A 21,611-nucleotide genomic window follows, 5' to 3' on the forward strand; every position below is an offset into this window, starting at 1 on the left:
AGTTCAAATTCCAACAAGGATTTTTTTATTTCTCACAACAAAATGTGCCTATCAGTCTGACAGTCTAAACTTAGGGGGAAGTAACAGCATCTAAAATAGCGCCCTCTCATTGGCCAAAGCTAAAGCGTGACGCGGCTGTGCTACAGATGGTCCGAAGTTCTGGTTGTGCACTCAAACCCAGAAAACAAGACGTTAATTTAAACAAAAGACAGCATTTGATGTCTTTTTGTGTGACTTCCACCACATATATTGAACCAGTGAAGAAGTAAATGATTAATATGCTGCCGTTGCTTGGCCTAATTATGAGTCTGTTGGAAAAGTGAGATTCTCATTAACTCCTGAATTTGTTTACAGGTTGGTCACAATGTTTTCGTGATAAAAACTGTGAAATGTGATGTATTTTGGGTCTGTTTACTAGATTAGAACGATATAACACATTAAACCATTAAGCTTTCTTAATGGAGTGAGAGACAGACTTTCTTGTCATTTTGTACACAGCAGGTGTATACAGACGAAATGTTTGCATTGGCTTCAGTTCACAATATACAGATGTGAAGGAGCAAGGATACATTAATGTGTACGTAATACGGTGCAGAGATTTGAATATTTGTATTTTATATACAATACTGCAAAAAATAAAATAAAACTAACTAGTAGTAATAAATAGTAAGTAAGAAAGAAAAGAAAATGCAACAGGTAGAGCAGTAATGTCCAGAAATAGTGAGAGCTGATTGTGATTTTACTTGTTTAACAGTCTGATGGCCTGGGGGACAAAGCTGTTGCAGAACCTGGTGGTCCTGTGGTTTCCAGAGGCCAGCAGGGTAAACAGTCCGTGGTGGGGGTGTGAGCCTGAGACACGCAGTGATTCTGACAACAGTCCTGGATGGAGGGGAGAGGGTCTTGATGATCCTTTCTGCTGTCTTTACCACTCGCCTCACATCCTTCCAGCCGGAGGCGCTGCAGCCTCCAAACCACACAGAGATGCAACTGGTAAGGATGCTCTCTGTGGTGCTCTTATAGAATTTGGTGAGGATAGATGGGGACAGGTGGGCTCTTCTCACCCTCCGCAGGAAGCACATCCACCGCTGTGCCCTCTTCACCGGTGATGCAGTGTTCACAGGTCGTCTGTGATGTGCACCCCCGGGAACTTTATGCTGCTGAGCACCTCCACAGCCATGTTGTTGATAAGAAGTGGAGCGTGGCTAGGCTGGTTCTTTCTGAGGTCAAACTTGTCGACATTCAGGATCAAGCATTTGTCTTAACACCAGCCCACCAGCTGCTCCTCCTCCTCTCTGTAGGCCAGGTCATCATTGTCCCTGATGAGGTCCACCACTGTTGTGTCATCCGCAAATGTCACAGTGTGGTTTGTGGCATATCCCGGACTGCAGTCGTGCATGAACAGCAGAGGACTCAAGACACAGTCCTGAGGGGAGCCTGTACTGACAGTAGAGGTGTTCGGTCCAACCCGCACTAACTGTGGTCTGTCAGTGAGGAAATCAAGCAGCCAGTTCAGCAGGGGGGTGCTGAGGCCCAGGGGTCCCAGTTTGCCTAACAGGTGCTGTGATATGATGGTATTAAAAGCTGAACTGAAGCCCAGGAACAGCATCCACACATTAGTTCTTCTCCAGTTATGCAAGGAGGAGTGCAGCAGTTTTGTCGTAGGCAAACTGGAAGGGGTCGAGCATGGGAGGGAGTCTGGAAATGGCGTGCGCCAATGCCAGCCTCTCAAAGCACTTCATCATGATGGGAGTTAGTGCAATGGGCCGGTAATCGTTGAGAGAAGTGATCTGAGCTTTTTTCAGCACTGGTTTGATGGTGGCAGACTTGAAGCATGATGGCACTGCGGCTTGGTCCAGCGATGGAAAGGTTGAAGGACACAGCACTATAACCTAAATAGATATTTCCTTATTATTTGTCAATATTTGGTGTTTGTAAAGTAAGTGAAGAACAAAGTAATGTACTTACTCTTAGGTCAATAGTTTGCCCAGTCTGGTTACCAACAAAGATCGCTTTTTCAGTAAAATGTGCAAAACAAAAGTCTTTACAAATTCAGTCTTTCACAATTAAATAACATCTTTTATAAAATGTTGTGTCTATACTGGTCAATTGTCTTGTGGTTGTCATACTGGCAAACAGAGTAACACTCCAGTCAGTTTAACCGTTTTTTTCCGGCAACAAGTGGTGAGAGCAAACTTTCTTCACTAAGCATGGAGAGAATATTGCAGGTGACAACAGGTATGGTTTTTATTCTTAAAAACATGACAGTGTAAAAGCCATATCATTCTCAACATTTAGTACTGAGTTACACTTTAAGAATCTGCTTTGTAATAATAACCATGACTTAATAAATCCAGATTTAATTTTATAACCTTGATTATGATATTTTAAGGTGGAATAAGGTTGTATCTTCCATGTGAAGTAATTGTGTCACTTTTGTTATTATTATTTAAACTGAATGTTTTTCTCCCTAAATAAAAACATTTCCAGTTACTTGGAAATACTTGAAAAAATATATGTTGTTTTTTTTTTTTTTTTTTTTACTCTGTAATATGTTAGTATTCTCTGATACAAACAAAAGATGAAATCTTCTAAACACAAAATTAGTTAAAAGGTCATTTATATTGTATTTTATCAGATATATCTTAATAAATATATATTAAATATATATTTCCTTAAAAAAAAGAAGACATTACTTGGCCTACATTAATACAGAATCATAAAAATAAAAACAAATGTTTATATAATCAGTCTTAACATAAGGAAGGCCTTTTGTTAATCTCCTCAGCTTGTGTTTGCTTGGTCAGCAGTACTATTGTAAACAAATATGTAATACAAATATGCCTAATATTACTGGTTTTTAGTTTGACGTAGATGCAGCTAACCTAAATTCATGATCTTATAATCCAGCTGTTCGGTCAGCTAAAAAAAAAAAAAAAGAAAGGGGGACACATGGCCAGGCAGATGGTGACGTCAGTGCTCAGACCTTTATTTGACTGATGTATTTAGATGGACATGTTTTGACAGATAATATGTGTGTTGCTAAATGAAACAAACACACTCTTCTCTTGCTTTATTAGTATTTTTAGTGAAATTGATATGTATATGATGGTAAGACTCCTGATGTGTGCAGTCTGTTAACAAAAAAGTTCTTTATTGTTGAAAATTATCGAGCAGTCATTAGCTTCACTGCTATAATATTCTATGTTAAATATCATTTAATTACCATGACATGGATTTCAAATTTCTTATTGAAATATTGTGTTGGCTTTTACTGCCAGATCTGCACACATATTTTTCTGTAGAATCATTTTTTGGGGCATCCAAAAATATTCCCTAATATGGGTCCCCTGAGAAAAATACAGTGAAAAACACCACAGCATGCAGCTGTAAAAAAAAAGAAGCTCTGCTGGCGTTAAACCAACTAACAGAAATGCATCTGCTTTCTACAGCATTTCAGCAGGAGACTCCAGCATCAGAGGGAGCTGAGGAGCCTTTCAGATCACACAGAGCTTCGTCTCACCCTCTGCAGGTCTGTATCTCTACACTAGTGACCTTACAAATGAGCATGCTGCATCATTGTGAGACTTGGTGTTTCTGGGCAGTGCAAAGTGGAAGAGAGCACATCAGAGTGCAGGGTATCTGTGAGCAGCAGAGCACAGAGAGGCAGGCACATCCGCCGCTGGAGGGATCAAATCTGTACCATCTGACGCTCAAGGATTTATGGGTTTAGCCAAAATTGCTTTTCCCACTGTGGAGATTAAGCACCGTAGGATGTTTTCCACTCAGGCCGTAGAATAGCCCAGTGTAGCTGCTGCTGCTGTTGCTGTTTTTCCCCCTTCTTATCAGCTCCGGCGCTGGAGAAGGGAATGTCTCAGGAGGGAAGAGTGCTCCAAAGCCTGGTGGGGAGTAAATTCTGATTGACAGAAGAGGTCTGTCCTCTGGGGAATGTGAACCATGCAGGTGGATGCGGTCTTTGTGCTCTTCTGTGTTTGGCTCGCAGGCGCAGCTGGGAAGATGGTTCAGTCGAGAGGTCACAAACTCGAAACCTACAAACAAACAAGGTAATGTCTGATAAAGTGTCCATAAATACTACTGTGCATGTGTTTATTATCTAAGTAGGATTAAAAACTAAGATTTTAAAGTAAAAACTGTACACAAACTGATTTGTGAAAGTTATGTGGTCCATGGGGACTTCACTTTGTTTTTGGCATTATTTTTTCATAGGTGTGCACAATGTTGTCCACTGTTTCCTGTATCACCTGTGCTGCTCCCTCCCCCTCAGAAAACAGACTTATTCAGACAGCAGTTAGGAGAGATAAGAGAGGGAGACCTAAATCCTCAAATCTATTTATGTACTACGGGTGAATGCTGTGTTCTCTTGCCCCGCAACCGCTGCAGGGCAGTTAAAGACCGTTTTCCCTGCCGGCAGCAGTTGTAGTCAATGTCATTTTCAGGTGATTATTTAGGCTAATTGCTGCCTTGTTAATGCATCCATTGGATTAGATGTTTTAGTGGGGACTGAACTAGATCTGGGATTCACTAAAGCATCTTTGTTTCTGCATATTGATTGAAATGGCTTCAACATCAGAAGTGATTTTAATAGAGAGGATTTTATTTTTGACATTTAAAATGCTGTGTGTAGTTTAAGAGATGTGACATTTGTGAAAGCACTTAAGACAATCAGTCAATGAAGCAAATATTGTCAACTGAAAGAAAGGAATCAGAATTACACGCTTTCTTACACGCTAAAAGAATGTGACTACTATGAAGCACACATCTTAGAAATGGTTCGCTTTTTGCTGTGATTGCATAGCTGATTGGTCCAAACGAGTCCAAACAGCATTTTTTCTTTGCATATGTTTTGCCAAACTCGCTCCTTAACAGGACTCACAAAGCAATCAGCTGGTTTAGTTTAGTGGTGGATTCTTAAAAAAAAGTCATCATTCTTGTATTTATCTGTACAGTTATCCAAACTCCCAAATGAGACAAATAAACCACCCAGTTTGCACTTGGATGCAGATGAATGTTTGCTAATCAAGCTGCAGAATTAATTAGTCTGCCTCTCCTTGAACATTACATTTTCTTTTTTTTCAAGAAGTGGTGGTCCAAAGAACTGTTTGTTATGGTATTAGAAGTTGCACAGTATGCAGTAAACAGAGTTGTTGAGTTCCGATTACTATCTAATTACCATTTTATTATTGTGTGATGCACAAGGACAGCTGGGAATCTAATCTAGATGAAATTACAACCTTGAGGATTTTGTTTCGTTCCCCCTTGAACTCTTCTTTCTACATTTCACTGCATCAGATTAACAAAGAAAACTATTAAATTAAAAATAAAATGAGTTGTAGCTGAAAGTGTGTTTGTGCACATAACTGCTTACTTACATGCCTAGTTTATTTATTTATTTATTTATCTGCATGTCTTGACGTGCTCTTCAAACCAGGTTTAACTAAAATCTTCATATAGATTGTTGCCTTTTGAGAGCATTAATTCATCACTACTGGTTGAAACTGATAATAAGCAACGTAATCTCACAACGAATTGAGCCCATGACCTTCAAGCAAGATTGCTGGTTTAAATCCTGTTCCTTACAAGCTTTTCCTCAGTTCATCCGGCTCAGAACAACTGCCCTTGTCATCACACAATTGTGAAGCCTATATAGTGAGACTGTTGTAGAAAATATTGTACATATGGACAAAGTTTAATCTTTAATCATTTCTGGTGAGACTGGGCTGCAGAAATTTTGCCAAACACAAAGCAAGCTCACATCTCAGCTTTGCTTTAAAGAGATATTCTGCCTTTTTTTAAAGAAGGGTAGCTAGCACCTTTCCTGCAGGCAGAGTGCTCTCAGTTTGGAAAATCAGTGGCACATCCTGGCAGGCTAAATGCTACTTAGATAAAAACAGCTAATTTCCCTCGTTTAAAAAAAGTCAAATAAAAAAAAATCATTTTGATTTGTGAATTCTTTTCACTGTTCCACTTCTGGATCAGGTGGCGATCTGGGCTGCAGTAACATGTGCAGCTTGTACTGTGTAACACAGACTGAGGCCGTGTGGATGCAGAAGTGGTGTCGTATAGAAATCTTTTAAATACATATTATTTGAACAGCTAAGAAAATGTTCAAGTTTAAGCTGCTTTAGATGCTTAAAAGTTTGCTCTTTCTGTGGCTGCTTCTGAGCATCTTTCAGTTTAGCTTAGCTGCCTAGAATCCTTCTGATTCTCCAAACTGAGAGGACTCTGATCTCTGTGTATGGATGGTAAGACGCTGACTACTCTGTGCTTCACACAACCCCACTTCAGAGGACTGTGAACCCAAAGTGAGCTACAAAAATGTGACAGCATTTGATTTTAAGAAGAATTTCTTTCTAGTAGCTGTTAATCTCTTAGATATAAATAAACAATGTGTTTCAAAGCCTTGGCAGAAATTTTTGTGTCAATTCTGTTGAAAACTTGAATTTGTATCTCAGACCACACAGGATTTTTTTTTTCAATTGTCACCAACATTGTCCAATTAACCAAGCCTCACAAAAGTTATCAGGTGGATTTTAAATTTCCAAACCTGTTCCAAATCCATCTGTCACATCCAGTAAAACAGCCTTGCAGAAGTGAGATTATATCCCAGAAAAAGTTTCATGCTCCAAACTCCAAACTTGGTTGTGTTGACTCAGCACCCATTCCAGAGGTTGCCTAATAAAACATCATTATTTGACAACTTGATGAGGGGGCTGTAATAAGATAACAGTGTTTTCCCTGCCAGTGCTTTAGGCCATCTTTTAACATGGTTTCCTTGGCAACCGAGCAGTGCTGAACCCTCATTAGTAGTTTTCCCAAAATTGATAGATCACCTTCAGATGGCTGAACACCTGCTGAAAGCAACACTATTAAAAATACTTGACTTGGTCGAAGGACATATTTGCTGAGTCTGACATACATAAATATTAAATAAGGGAAGACTTTCACTTAATGATGAGTGTAGGAAGGCATCTTTTCCAGCTGTTAAAAACCTCTTTGTCTTGAGAAAATCAGCACAGAGTCCATCTCTGTAGCCGACCGCCTGAAGTGAGAAACGGCCTATGCAATAATATCTGGTTAAGATGATAAGATTTTCCCAAGCAGACTAGAGCGACATACGCATCTAAATGCTATCAGCGCTGAATGATTTGCATCTACTTAATATATTCAAAAACACTGTCAAATCATAATCCCCCTGCCTTTAGAGACAGTATCACTTTTCGTGCTATAATTGTAATTTATAGATCAGATGTAACAGAAAAACAATGTGCTCACTGTTAAAGAGTGTCATCCAGGTAAAATAAATTTTTGTTAAAGCAAAACTGCAGGTTCTGATCTTACTAAAAGGTCAACCATGAAGGAGAAACCCTGACTTTTGTTTATGTAAATGATTCCTGGTTAAACTAAAGCTATATTATGTGATTATCAGAGGTCTTTCTTGATTAAGATAGTCATTGAGTGGAGCACAATCATAATCATAATCATCTACAAAAGAGGCTCAAACCTGCTGTGCAATCTTTTAATACCTGTGTTGGCTGTTATAAAGTCTGGTTTTGTTGATTGTTATTTTTTTTTTTTTCCTGCACTAGTTAAAAGTCACCTCACATCAGTCTTCTTCCTGCTGGTTTGTACACTCTGCGAATACAAATCAAATGTAAATCTCTCGTTCTTCTTCTAGCATGGGGGATATCACATATACTTATGCAGAAGTCAAACTCTTCTTCTCTGTGTCTCTCATCACTCCACTCCTCCTCTCCTGAGTGTGAAATTGCAAAAGCGTCTGGGTGCTGCTGGCGTGGGTTTGTGGGAGTTTTCACAGCATTACTCTCTCCACTTGACGCCTTGAGAAGGAAAAGCTGAGGGGAGGATTTGTGTTGGACAGAAGAGGCCCACATATGAAAACATCAGAGGAGAACACCCTCATGTTATTCTAGAGTGGTTGTTGGATGTCTTTTTGGGGCAGAAAAACACATTTTAATGAAAAATCTTAATTTTTGTTTTGCCCACTTTCAAAAGGCAAAGCTACATGTGTAGTACAAAAAAACAATGCTATGATCAAACTCTGATTTCAAGCATGTCAAATGAACAGAAGCATGACGTCAAAGCAAATGTAGCTATAAATACATAAAGTACAGATATGTCATTTCCATCTGCTCATTTAATCTATGTATTTTTTTTTTTACTTTAGTGTTTTTCTTTCTGCCCCTTGCCTTTGTAAGCCATTAATGTGTTTAGAATAACCTCTGCAGAAGTTTATCCCAGTAACCGTAATGCAGCCTCAGCGGCGATGGCCTGCAGGTCCGCGGCTGCAGAGAGCAACAAAGACAATGTGGGACCATGCAGAGCAGAGCGGTGTGCAGACAGGCAGTCTGCTGTGTGTTGAAAGCAGGCAGGGAGGGGATTGGAGAGGAATTTGTGCCAAGAGGATTAGGAACCAGCTGCTGGATAGACATAGATGTGTAGCACCCATTGGCCCTCAGTACTGTGCAGCCAGCAACCAGTGAAGCGCTTCTCTTTGAGTTTTATTTTGCTCTTGTATTATTTTCTTTCTGTGTATGTGTGTGAGCTGTTCCTTCATCTCTTCCTCTCTCCTTCTGGGGCTATTTTCTTGGTGCATGTGTGCAGTTGTAACAGGGATTTGGCTTTGTCTGTCACAGCATGCTCTACTCTATTAATCCATTTTAGCGTTTTTGGAAAATCATTTTTCTGTCTCTCGTTCTGGTCTTGGCCCGAAATTTGTGGCTAAAGAGCTAACATACATAGGCAGTTCTTTGAAAATGTGACACCAGGCAAAACACTGGCTTTCTGTAAACTGGATGTGATGAAAAGATGCTTTGCTGTCCTTTGGCTGATTGTGGATGAAATTTACGTGATGTAACAGGATGTACTACAACTCCTCAGGGAGTCAGAGGCATCAAAACAAAACAAGTTATTTGTGTTACTTTAAATCAACATTAATGAAGGCCTTGAAATAATTAACGAAAGCTTAAAGGTTTTTTATTATTATTATTACTATTATTTTGGTTTGACCTGTCGTTTTATGAGTATATTTAGTTTCTATTTGCATTGGATTTTACACAGCCACTCTAATCACAGTAAGATTTCTAGTCCTGGCCATATGAAACAATACAAATCAGTACAATGACTAAGAAATATAATCAGCTGTTTTTCCTTTTATTATAATAAGTTTGCAGTTATATGTTATAAGTGGTATTTACAGCATTCTAAGTTTGATCATCCCACATGAAAAATAAAAAAATAGCATGAAATTTAAAGATAAATTATAAGCAAAGAGGAAAAAAACTACATATTTTTGCTTGAAAAATAAATGTTTTAACAGAAATTATGTTGACTATATTTATCAATAATTTAGTTTCCACAAACTAATGTTCCATTTCATTTCAAAGTTTAAACAGAAGAAAATAGTTCAATTTATATGAATCATGTTTACTTTGAATATTACTTGTCTTTATTAACAGGTCACGAAGAGAAACCAGAATGGATGGAGGAGGTGGGCACAAGACTGGGAGGCAAGTATTAGAAATATAAAACAAATTATTTTTCTTTTTTAAACATATATAATTGAGGCAACAAATGGCTGTTTGTGATGTACTTCTTCTGTTTTGGTTTACAGCCCAATTTATAAACGAAGCCCAGATCTGACAAAATCTCCAATGACAAAGTCTGAGCAGCTCCTGAGAATAGACGACCACGATTTCACCATGAGACCAGCATTTGGAGGTTAGAAACGTGTTCTGTCTTCTATAGACCTAAAGCTTAGAACATCTCTTCAGTGGACAAGGGCAGCTGGATAAGATCTGTGCAGAGGTCTTAGGTTTAAACCAAACAAGTCTGCTGGTGCTAAGCTCTTGAAGACCTTGGTGACACAAACCATGCAGCCTGTGCTGGAGTTTCTGATTGCAGCTCAGTGTTTTATATCACAAGCGTGACAATACACAGTGATTTAATGTCAGCTATTTGGACTTAAGCGTTATGTCAAGCTAAATGGACGCAGGCTTTTCTATCCAAACATAGTGATAATACAAAACATATCTTTTTGAGCTGTCTTTATCTTTTTATTTGTCATTTGAGGCAAATAATCACAAACACAAGAGCTTTATTTAGTGGAAACAAATCAGGCGCGGCGGCTTTTGCTTTGCAACACATGCTGTTTTTATCAGACCTTTTAATCACACAACAATCTGCTGCTGAAAACACACAAAGTGACCCTTTGCGGAATCCAGCATCCGATTTCAACTGCGATATAGAAAAAAAGAGCTGGATTTCGTCCACCGCTGCATCAACTTTGATCCATTATTATGACCTGATTGTATTTGTGCACTGTTGTTGGATGATGATGCAGAGTAGAGAGGCTGAAATAGGTCAAAAGAAGAATGAAAGCCAGACTGTCACAGTTGTGGCACGAGCAGTTTTCTATACTTGTGATTGATTTTTCACTTTTTTTTAACCTGGTTTCCTCAACAGATGAGGTTCGAACAGTATCGTCTATGTTTGGATTGGCCTTTAAAAACTTCTGAAGCTTTTATGATCATATAGAAAATCAATTTCCAACCACAAAAATAACATTTCTGCATATTGTTTGTTTGTTTTGTTTTGTTTTTTTGTTTGTTTGTTTTTTTTAATATAAAATTATTTTCTTTCAGGTCCTCCAATCCCTGTTGGAGTAGATGTTCAGGTTGAAAGTCTTGACACCATCTCTGAGGTGGATATGGTAAGTATAGAAGAGCTTTTAGGTCAGTTAACACAAGAAAGGTATGTATTAATAGTAATGATTGTAAGTAATTAAATATATTTAATAAAGTACTGTACTGTTTCAAAGGTTCAATACTCTGTGCTGTAAACCTTGAATAGCAAACAATTGTTTACTTTGTGAGTAGATAACTGTAATATGATCTCACCAGAATGAGCCGCTTGGTATTTTCTTTCACAAGCTTCTTGTTTGAAAAATTTCCTGGCCATACGTTTGTGCATGAAAGCATCTTTTAGGGCAAGCAAAGTTAGTTTTTTCTGATGATGAATAAACCCTCTTTTTGAGTTAAAGATTCCCACCGAGAGAGGGCTACGCTCTGTATTGTTTAGTTTTGTTTTTGTTTCTGGTTTTCCTAAAATTGAACAGTAGCCCTTTAAATATAGTTTTAAAATCTGTATTTTGTTTTAAGTACTGTATTATGCTTTTACACTTCAGTCTTGATTTATCCAGAATTTGAAAATGATAAAAACACACAAAGAGAAAGAAAAACTGGACAAGAGTCTGAAGCCATGGCTTTTTAATCTAAAAACAACTAGATTATGTTACTCAGATTAATTTATCTTAAGGTTTTCATTATGATCAGCTGTCTATAGTATCATGTTTCTTATTTAAACTCTTAGGTCCATGGTATTTTTCATTTGAAGTGGGAAGTTGAGCAAAGTTTCAGCTAAAATACTTCTCCATATGTCCCCTGATAGTTTCAAACCATCTTCCAACTTTTATCCAATCTGGCTGCCCTACATAAAATGTGGTGAAAGTTAAAGTCTATTTTGTAGCTCGATAAATTAAATTAGTTGCACATATATTGTCCAGAGTTTACTTGTGAGCATTTTAGAGCATATTTCCATAGTATTGGTATGTGCCATGTGTTGTAATGAACCAGTATTAGACTATAACCAACCTGGACAGTGTGGTTTACACTGGAACATGTTTAACTCACGTTTCTATTACAGTAAACATCAGTATATAACAGTAAAGACATCAGAGCTCAGAAGTACGGTCAAAAATATAGCATTTTATCTATATTCTGCTTCTTCGCTCATCCTTTTTAACAACTAGATGTATTTTTTATGCAGTAATCCAATAAACGGCTAATTTTACATTTCAATATTATCAATGATTAGCTGTGATATGATAAGCTAGCAATTAAGACCATCTTTGCCAATGTAACAGACTTTTTCTCTCTTATAAAATAATGTAAGGTATATAGCTGCTGATGCCACATCAGACACTAACAATGCTTATGCACTGGACCTTCCAAGTTACATGTCACATAAACAAATATGGGTGCAGTTACAGTCTAAGGTGATGGACAGCACAAGTTTGCTGTGTTTAATTGCTACCCTATAATTTTCATCTCTCCACACCATAAATATAACACTTAATGATGCCAATCTGTGTGCACCCATAACTTTTTTATTTTTATTTTACCGTTTTTACCTACACAAGCACTGACTGCAGTTGTAACTATATAATAATTTTCAATATACTAATAATGAATTATTATTATCCTTTAAATGCAATTATTATCAAAACTGCTTTTACAGTTATTGTTGCTTGTATGCTGAAATTTAAAAAGAAATGCATTATGGTCTGTTTTCAGTCACTCTTTTACAAGTCTATAGTGTACTATATAGTGAATGAAAAGTTTCAATTAAAACTTCAAACACACTTAAAAATATTTGACTCACTTTGTCACATTAAAGTGAAAGTGTGTACAATTATCATTTTCAATAAGAGACCTCTTTTACCCCTTAGGTTAACAAACAACTCATCTATTGAACATAAATCTTTCAGCATTGAGCTGTATTGGCAGCATATTGAACACTCTGCAACACTTGCAGTTGTTTTGTTTTCTTCCTGCAGGACTTCACCATGACGCTGTACCTGCGTCACTACTGGAAGGACGAGCGGCTGTCATTTCCAAGCACCAACAACCAGAGCATGACCTTTGACAGTCGCCTGGTGAAGAAAATTTGGGTTCCTGACATGTTCTTTGTCCACTCTAAGCGCTCTTTTATCCATGACACCACCACTGACAATGTTATGTTGAGGGTTTATCCTGATGGCAACGTGCTCTATAGTCTCAGGTTTGTTAGATTTTTTTTTTTATTGTAATCCAAAAATAATGATAAGCATTACAACAGCAAATCGTTTTTGACAAGAGGGCTTGCAAAGGTCACAGCTGATGTGTTGCATTAACATGTGCCACCTCACTCTTTTAAGTTTTGAAGATGTAAATCAGCAAAGTCATATATATATTTTTTGTATTTGTAACATTATCTAATAAGTTCACTTGATTAAAAAACTGGTGGGCTTTAAAGAGTGAATAGTACATGGAGACAATCTAAGGAGGTACCTGAAAAAAACAGAAAAAATGTCTTTTGAAAAACAATTCACAAAAACAGCTTTATAGAAGAAATAGTTGAGCAGCACAGCCACAAATTGAGCAAAGAAGGAATGGCAATAAACCAAGCTGGCAGGCCAGCAGCTCCAGATAGGTCATTTGTTTATCCCACAAGGAAAATTTTAATTGTAACGTCCTAGCATTAGCTTAACTCTAAGTGAGCCTCTCATTATCAAGGACAAAACACAGTTTGAGCATCTATTTTTATTCTTTTGCTCAAGTTCCACATCCTTTGTACTGAAATGTGTGAGTCTAACATTCATTAGTATGTTGTCATGAATATTAAAATGACAGTAAATCTTTTATCTTTGCTATTTTGATGGTTTTCCCTGTAGAGTCACAGTCACTGCCATGTGCAACATGGACCTCAGCCGCTTCCCTCTGGATACCCAAACCTGCTCCTTGGAGATTGAAAGCTGTGAGTGTATTTTTCAAACAAAGATAAATACATCCAAAAAGGATTGGTAATCTCTAAATGCATTTGGTACTTGGTGTAAAACTGGATCCAAAGCAACAACAGTGTACATGCTTGAAAGTTTGTGAGCCATTTAAAGTTTACATTTGAGAAAATAATGCAATTTCTACATATATATGATGTAAAACATGCACCACAAACATTGCAGTGAATGCAAGGCAGACTAGTAAAAGAAATGAAAGCAGGGGAATTTAATCATTTAAGTCTCAAAACCAAGAACAAAAGAGTACAGAAGACAAAAGAAGAAAAAACACTCTGACACAGGAGGCAGCAAAATGGAGAGAAACAAAAACAACAAGGACAGAAATGAAAAACACAGACCGCCACCAGAGATCTGACCAGGGGAGCAAACTGCAAGAGGGCACACACACACACACAAAGATTATTTTATTGGATTCTCTTTATGTACTTTTAGTACTAGCATAAACGTCTCCTGATATTTCAAGACATATTTTTGAAGATATACAGAGATGTTTGTTGGATCATAAACTTCCAAGCATCATAAAATAATATGTACCATTAAATGAGTTTTTTTAGAAGATAAATTCCCCTTTGATTTACCAGTATTGTACTTCTCAAAGCTTTCTGGTCTTTATATGGTAAAAAGTGCACTGTTAAGGGTACAACAGTAGTACCTTTGAGGGAACCTGTTACGGACCCCTTCTGGTCTAGGGGTGGAAAGGATGGAGTAACACAACAAGCCTGAAACAAAATTTAAATAAACAATAATTTATTCACAAAGTTACTGCTATTTACAAATAAATTCAACATAAAATGTCCTTTTCAGGTAAAATACAACAACAACAAACAAAGGGTGTCCTCTAAAAGGAAGTGCACTCTAACCGGCAGCAAAATATAACTCACTTACAATAAAAAAAAACAAAGGAAGCTTAACCAAAGAAATCAGAGTCAAAATGAAAACCAGAATAGCTAACAAAAAGGATCCTAACAAACCAAAAGAGGGGAGCCTCTCCTAATGAGGAAGCTCCCTAATTACAATCTGGAAATTTAACACTCTGTTTTAGCAAACCGTCTGTTGAACAGCCAGAACAGGAAACCGCTCAGGGTAACAACGCCTCATCAAAACAATCTAAAGTGTCCACTGACACCAAACCACACACAAAGTCACAAAGTGTGCTCTTAGCAAAACAGTTTACAAGTGCCACTGTACTTTGTGCTATGATGCTCTGAATCCTGACATGGTATGAGCCCTGCCTTTCTGTGTGGAGTTTGTATGTTCTCCTGGTGTATGTGTGATTTTTTTCTGGGTACTCTGGTTTCCTCCCACAGTCCAAAGACATGCATGTTAAGTTATTTGTTCATTCTAAATTCTCTCTAGGAGTGAGTTTGAAGGCAACCGGGTTTTCATTTCTCTGTGTTGTTCTTGCAATGGACTGGTGACCTGTCCAGAGTGTACCTTGCTTCTTGCCTAGTAGTTGCTGGGATCATCTACAACCCCTCATGACAATGCTTTGTAACAAGTGGGTATAGACAATGGGTGGTTGGATAGTTTAGATGGAGCTGTTATTCTTGTTAAATCAGAGAGCTGTACAGGACTGTATCAGGTTCTGCAGATGCCTCTAAAGCTGCTGTAGATGAGACATCAGTAGTGGGAAGGATGTCATGGATTTTCTCTCTATTAGAAATTATTTTGTTTATGAAGAAATTCTTCAAGTCATCACATCTGCGAGTTAAAGGAATACACGACTCAACAGAACTATGAATCTTAGTCATTCTGGCTACAGCGCTAAAAAGAATCCTGAGGTTGGTCTGGTTCTGCCCTATCAATCAGAAATAATAGACAGTTCTAACTTATAAAGGACTTTTTATATACTATGAAACTTTCTTTACAAGCTAAGTAAAATTCTTCTAGATCAGATGAGTGCCATTTTCTTTGTAATCGCCTTGATGTCTGCTTTAAAACTTGTAGCTGTGAATTAAACCAAGAAGCCAGCTGCTTCTTTTTCAGAGGTGCAACATTGACTAGTGTGGTATGTACTGAAACTGTTGCTCTGTCAGCAAGATTATTAGTTTGTGATGAGATAAAGCTCAGATCCCTGCTTTCTGTCATGTTGGCAAAACACACACACACAAAGTCTTTGTCTTTGCACACTAGACATCTCATGAAATCTTATTAATATCATCCCAATTAAAATTTCTATCCTCATTCCTGCTTTATTGGAAAGGCATTGCTTTAAGTCCTTTTTCACTTCCACCATGAATGAACATGGTGTTAACGTTGCAGCCTCTAGGGGACAGCTAGTGGGAGTTAAGAGTTTAAGTCCTGTCATTTTTTTATCTTCTTTGTTCCACATGTGGTTTACATTATCATGCAGCTTTGTACTTGCAAAATCTGTTCTGATTTGGTTTGTTACCTAATTCACATATTTCCTAACAGATGCGTACACAGATGATGACCTGATGCTGTACTGGAAGAAAGGCAACGAATCCCTGAACACAGATGACAGAATATCTCTGTCCCAGTTCCTCATCCAGAAATTTCACACCACAACAAAACTGGCTTTTTACAGCAGCACAGGTACCATTAGACCAGAGGAGTTCACAATTGATTTAAAACTTCATTTATTCTCTCTTTTATTTGTTTTTCTTTTTTTTTAAAAAAAAAGGATTTTTTTTACTCAACATTAGAAAAAAGAAAATATTCTTCCTTTGATGTCACACTAAGTTTAATGTATTGCTATTTAATCCTTACTGCAAAATTAAATTTATCAGACTCTGCCAACCACTTGTACACAGCTGGAAAGCTACTATGAAAGCACTGCAGCTTTCTCATAACCACGTGTCATTATCCAACAACCTTAAGCATTAAAAGGGATTTTGTGTCCTATCTTTCTGTGCCAGCTTCACCCAGCTTCATGTGCTGATACATCAGCAGCCAACATACGACAATGTGTATATAATGGTGATGTTTCTTCTTCCCAGGCTGGTACAATCGTTTGTACATCCACTTCACCCTGCGGCGCCATATCTTCTTCTTCCTACTGCAGACGTACTTTCCTGCAACCCTCATGGTCATGTTGTCCTGGGTGTCCTTTTGGATTGACCGCAGGGCCGTCCCCGCTAGAGTACCACTAGGTAGGCAAGGCCTTTTTTTTTTTTTTTTTGAATGACCTCTACAAAAGAAATATGGACATACAACAATAATTCCTTAGTACTTCTGGACTAAATTGGTTAGAAATATGTGGTAGCATATTGGTTTTGCAGAATGACTGAACTCTCCCAGGTCCCTTTGAGTTAACTTGTGGCTTTGAGCTGCTGGTTTTTTTTAAATGAACATGTTTTATAAATTACATTGGTTTTAACAGTGTTGGCTGACTCGTAGCCAAAAAAAAGTTATATAAGCAAAAATTAAACCACATTGTGACTTGCTGAATGTCTCCACGAGTTGAATTTTAAAAAGCTATGTAGCAGTATCTTAACTAACTCATTAAAGCAAAGGTACTTAGTCATTCAGATAGAGCCATGGTGCACAGTGGAAATTTCCATTTGCATGAGGGTAGGCAGAACAGAAAGTTAGGCATGATATAAAAGTTTATGAAGTCAAAAATATCTGTTAGTCCATGCAGAAAACTGCTTTTGTTTTTCTTTTCTAAAAACGTGTCCTTTTGTTACAACAGTTTACAATGTGAAGCTACCAAACACCTTGCATTGTGTTAAAACAGCAGTGTTTTGGAACACTTGACTTACTGACACAGAATCAGACAGAGCAGAAGTTTCACAAATAGCTCAACCACTTTCAGACAGTTTTCCCTCACGCAGCTGATTCAGATGCTGTGTATCACTGATACTTACTGGTAAAATTACAGGAAATTTACGAGGAAAGTTTTAATAGCACTGCTGTTTATTTCTTTAATCTGTCAGATTCCTCTGAGCAGCTGATCAGAAACCAAATGAATCTCCATCTATTGGGCTACATGTTGAAAGTAACATGTTACTACAGTCTTTCTTTATCTGATTACCTTTAAAAAGTGTTATGGAAGAGCAGCACACATGACAGGGACAAATTCAGTTGCCACCAGATTAATGGAAAGCTAAATTGACTAAAATACCCTTTTTATCTCTGCCTCATTTCCTATAATCATCCATGACAACTATGAATACTTTAACAAACTTTCATGATAATTTTTTTAGTTTATGTCTGAAATTACATATATTTTTGTCCATCTCATGGCCAATAAACTAAATTACTAAACTATAACTACTATTACTAAACTGAACTAAGACCTATCTTGTTTTTTTTTTTTTTTTTTTTTTAAGATTAGAAATTGAATGTCAGTGGCCGGTATTAAATGTCAAAATGTCAGTTAAATGAAAAATCCATATCTGCTTTGATTGGCTCTGAATTTCATGGGGACTTGAAATTAAATGCCGTGTGTTGAAATAAAAACAAATTGCTTCTGTATTGTTCTGCTGTTGGTTTCAGCCTTCCAACCAATGTAGTAAATAACAGCACTGCTGTGACTAAACTGCATTTTTCTCCCCTCCAGGCATCACCACAGTGCTGACCATGTCCACCATCATCACCGGGGTCAATGCTTCCATGCCTCGAGTCTCCTACATTAAGGCAGTGGACATTTACCTCTGGGTCAGCTTTGTTTTTGTCTTTCTGTCAGTTATAGAGTATGCGGCAGTGAATTACCTCTCAACTGTGCAAGAGAGGAAAGAGAGGAAGCTGAGGGAGAGGGTAAGTCTTTTTTTTATCATTGGTCATTGCCTGCAGTTGAAAAGAAGTGGGCCTTTTTGTATTTTTTCTTTATGATTCAAACACTTTATTTCAACCAGACCGGTGCAAAAATGTCTTATAACTGCTCAGAATTTTCTCTATTAGACGTTCCTCAGCAGTCAAAATGTTCCAGAGAAAAAGTATGAAATATACCCAGTGGCAGTATACAACTAATTCATGAGGTTTTCTGGCATTTCTAGAGGGGGTTGTCATCCAGGGTTCAACTGAGTATTAAAAATGTCAAACAAATATTCCATGACATAAACCTACATTTGTCTTTTATTTTTATTTAAAAAACAATGCGAAAATGCAATTGCAAAAGATTAAAAGGAAACCTTAGATTAATTAGATTAATTCCCTGAATAGATAAGATGACCATCTATGAGTCTAAACAATTATTTTCATCCACATTATTATTGTAATAGCAAACTTTAAAATGTCTCCTCATGGTAGGAATTAAAAACTCAGTTTTGGCCAATTCAACAGTGAATTGCAAATGAGAGACTTTTTCCTTAAAAGCAATAAATAAGACATTTCAGGTTTTTAAGAGGCCCACTTGAGGTAAAATAAAATATTTTACACATGACATTATTTATAAATTGGCAGAACCAGGAATTAATAATTCATGTATACAGCCAATAAAAAGATGTATATTTTCTAAATTGGCTCATTTTAAGATGCTCTTAGGGCAATGGCAAGTTATTTCTGGGACTCTAATATTGTTATTCTTCATCTGCCAACTGCTGTGACATATGGAGCCAAATTGCCCACACAACCCCTAGGAACATTTGCAGCACAAACATCCTTTTTTATAAATGTTTCATAACAAAGTCGTTAAAAGGCTGAGTGTCCTGAAAAATATTAACATTTGAGAAACTAATTCATCTCTCTGATTTTTATTCCTTTCATGGCCTCAGAAATTCTAAGATGTTTATTTCTTTTCTTATTACTGTGTGTCTGCTCAGCTGCCGTGTACATGTGGCATCGGAAACCCAGACGAGATGATGATTGACCCCCAGATCACTGGCTATGGGTCCATGGATGTCAACACTACAGGGAATTATGGGATGCCAGAGAATGGTGGCCGTCAAGAACGAATTCTGGCTCAAGTGTCGTTGAATGACCCACAGATTGCAAGCCAGGTGAAGCCATCCAGAGGTTACGTTAACATCTGGATAGACACCCATGCCATAGACAAGTACTCGAGGGTCGTCTTTCCTGGAGCATACATCCTCTTTAACATCATCTACTGGTCCATATACTCATAAATGGAGATGTATTAAATGGTCTGAGAGCTGTTCATGATAGGACCACAGGAGTTCAGCTGGAAATATAACTTTGCGCTTCCCGTGCTTTTCAGAGAGAAACTCCTCATTAGATGCATGGGGATCATTAACAGATGGGTAATCATTGCCTTCTTTACCCAGCCACTTAAAACTGACGAGTTAAAAAATGAGCAGGGGTTGCCACTGTTTTTGTTACTCCATCAAATCTTTGTGGTTTCATGTAGTTTCTGTACCATCGATGGAAAGATGTTTGGACATTGTTGTCACCTGGGGATTTATTGCGCAATGAGATGCTCAGACTTGGATTCGTGAAGTTAAACACTACATTTCTGGTTCTCCATGCAGTGACTGACCAGATTTTCAGCAGAACTGAAAACACATTTACTGGTATTTCCAGTGCATGGACTGATCTTCTCTTATAAGCTGTACATGACAATCATAGACAAACTAAGTCTTCAGAGGAATAGTTTTACACTTTCTTGAAAAGAAAAAAATGGTTTATTCACTTTCTGGTTGAGAAAATCAATGGAATCTATTCAGCACCAGTTAGTTTTGCCTAATGAGTGTCAACAAGGTGAAACAGTTTGCATTTTTAGCTCTATCTAAACCAATAAATGTTACCTGGTTAGGCTTCAAATTGTTGGCAACGGATTTTGTCACTGATTGTTGGGCCAAACCCTCTATAGAAGACCAAAAATGCCAAAATCACAACCTAAATAAATAAATACAGAAATACTGAAATATATACTTGAATGTGATAATTATTAATTCTTCAATTTAATTCTGTCTTATTTCATTCTTAATTGATTTTTACATGCATATATTTGTTTATTTCAAAATTAGTTCCTTCTTTATTTTTTGTTGTATAGTAATTAGGAGGGCATTGCTAACATAGTTATAAAGCAGGATTGACCACATGTGAGAATCATACTGTCTCATTTGAAACACAGAAGTAAATAAATGAATAAATAAGTCTATAAATACATAAATTACTGTGGAAAAAAATAAATAAAGCTAAGAATACATGAATAAAAGCAAAATATATATAAAATTATTTAATAATTTCTATATTTCTTCACACAGTTTGTTTGTCTTTTTATTCATGATAATGGCATTTTTGGTCCTCCATAGTTGATGATTCCCTTTTTGTCTGGTCTCTGTGCTAAGCTTAAGGCATCTGTCTTCTTGCTGTGGCTTTATTTTTACTATACAAACATTAGACTGTACGAAAAAATGAATGTCGTTCTTATGAAATTGATTTGTAGACGGCCATTTGAAAATCTGAAATTTAGCATTTTTCTTGTGACTTTCTTGGTTTCATTTGCTTCTGTGCCTGCAGTAGCCACCCCCGATAATCGTCCTCACTAGGAAGCCAAATGTATTGAACTGTTACAAAATCTCAAAATCACTAAATGAAACATTTTAAAAACATCTAAAAAGTCACAGGTCAGCTTCTCAGACTTTGTAAAAACAAAAACACTTGCTTGCTTTTTTTTAACATGATTATTTGTATGATAAAATTTATATTTTGTCTGTGAAACGGTGATGTATTGACACTGATATATTGTCTGACAAAATTTCTCTTTGGTCAAATACTGAACTGGCAGTACTGATCTTTGGTGCCCATCCAATAAATTACTTTAGATCTTCACTACATGTATTATCTGGGGTTTGGACGGGCATGGAAGTAAAGACAACTTTCTCTTTGGAGGTAGCATGCTGCTGCAAGGTTTAATACAGCAAGTAATAAAGGCGGATTTATGGTCACGCAGCATCAGCGTCAGTGTAGCTCCGCACAGGCTCGACGCGTACCTCTTCCAGACCTGACATGCACCCCTACTACGGATATCTGGATCTTCTCGCTGAATTTGTGCGGTAACCACCGTTTTTTAAAACAATAACTAGTGGATCAA

General features: G+C 37.3%; 1 protein-coding gene across 4 annotated transcripts; it reads left to right on the forward strand.

Annotated features, from left to right (window-relative positions):
- The first annotated feature begins 157 nt into the window (after positions 1-157).
- Positions 158-21,538, forward strand: LOC121631719 (gamma-aminobutyric acid receptor subunit rho-1). Of its 4 annotated transcripts, none has more exons than XM_041972755.1 (13): positions 158-354; positions 755-990; positions 2,226-2,235; positions 3,450-4,061; positions 9,495-9,545; positions 9,650-9,756; positions 10,680-10,747; positions 12,653-12,876; positions 13,529-13,611; positions 16,067-16,207; positions 16,612-16,764; positions 18,177-18,373; positions 19,378-21,538. In XM_041972755.1, exons 4-13 carry the CDS (start codon positions 3,955-3,957, stop codon positions 19,678-19,680), a joined length of 1,434 nt encoding a protein of 477 aa, XP_041828689.1. In that variant the 5' UTR covers positions 158-354; positions 755-990; positions 2,226-2,235; positions 3,450-3,954; the 3' UTR covers positions 19,681-21,538. The 4 variants fall into 4 exon arrangements, with proteins under 4 accessions (XP_041828689.1, XP_041828692.1, XP_041828690.1 ...); XM_041972758.1 differs by lacking the exon at positions 2,226-2,235 and having other exon boundaries at positions 3,450-3,529; positions 3,847-4,061; XM_041972756.1 differs by lacking the exon at positions 2,226-2,235 and having other exon boundaries at positions 158-319.
- Positions 21,539-21,611: the final 73 nt, after the last annotated feature.

This window comes from Melanotaenia boesemani, chromosome 20 (assembly GCF_017639745.1).
Source record: "Melanotaenia boesemani isolate fMelBoe1 chromosome 20, fMelBoe1.pri, whole genome shotgun sequence".
Taxonomy (NCBI): domain Eukaryota; kingdom Metazoa; phylum Chordata; class Actinopteri; order Atheriniformes; family Melanotaeniidae; genus Melanotaenia; species Melanotaenia boesemani.

What these genes read in the sequence shown, in the direction of transcription:
- LOC121631719 (XM_041972755.1), top strand. Translation starts at nt 3,955, where the DNA reads ATGCAGGTGGATGCGGTCTTTGTGCTCTTCTGTGTTTGGCTCGCAGGC. An exon ending in GAAACCTACAAACAAACAAG is followed by an intron (nt 4,062 to 9,494) that starts GTAATGTCTGAT and finishes CTTTATTAACAG; the next exon opens with GTCACGAAGAGAAACCAGAA. An exon ending in AGAGGAAGCTGAGGGAGAGG is followed by an intron (nt 18,374 to 19,377) that starts GTAAGTCTTTTT and finishes GTGTCTGCTCAG; the next exon opens with CTGCCGTGTACATGTGGCAT.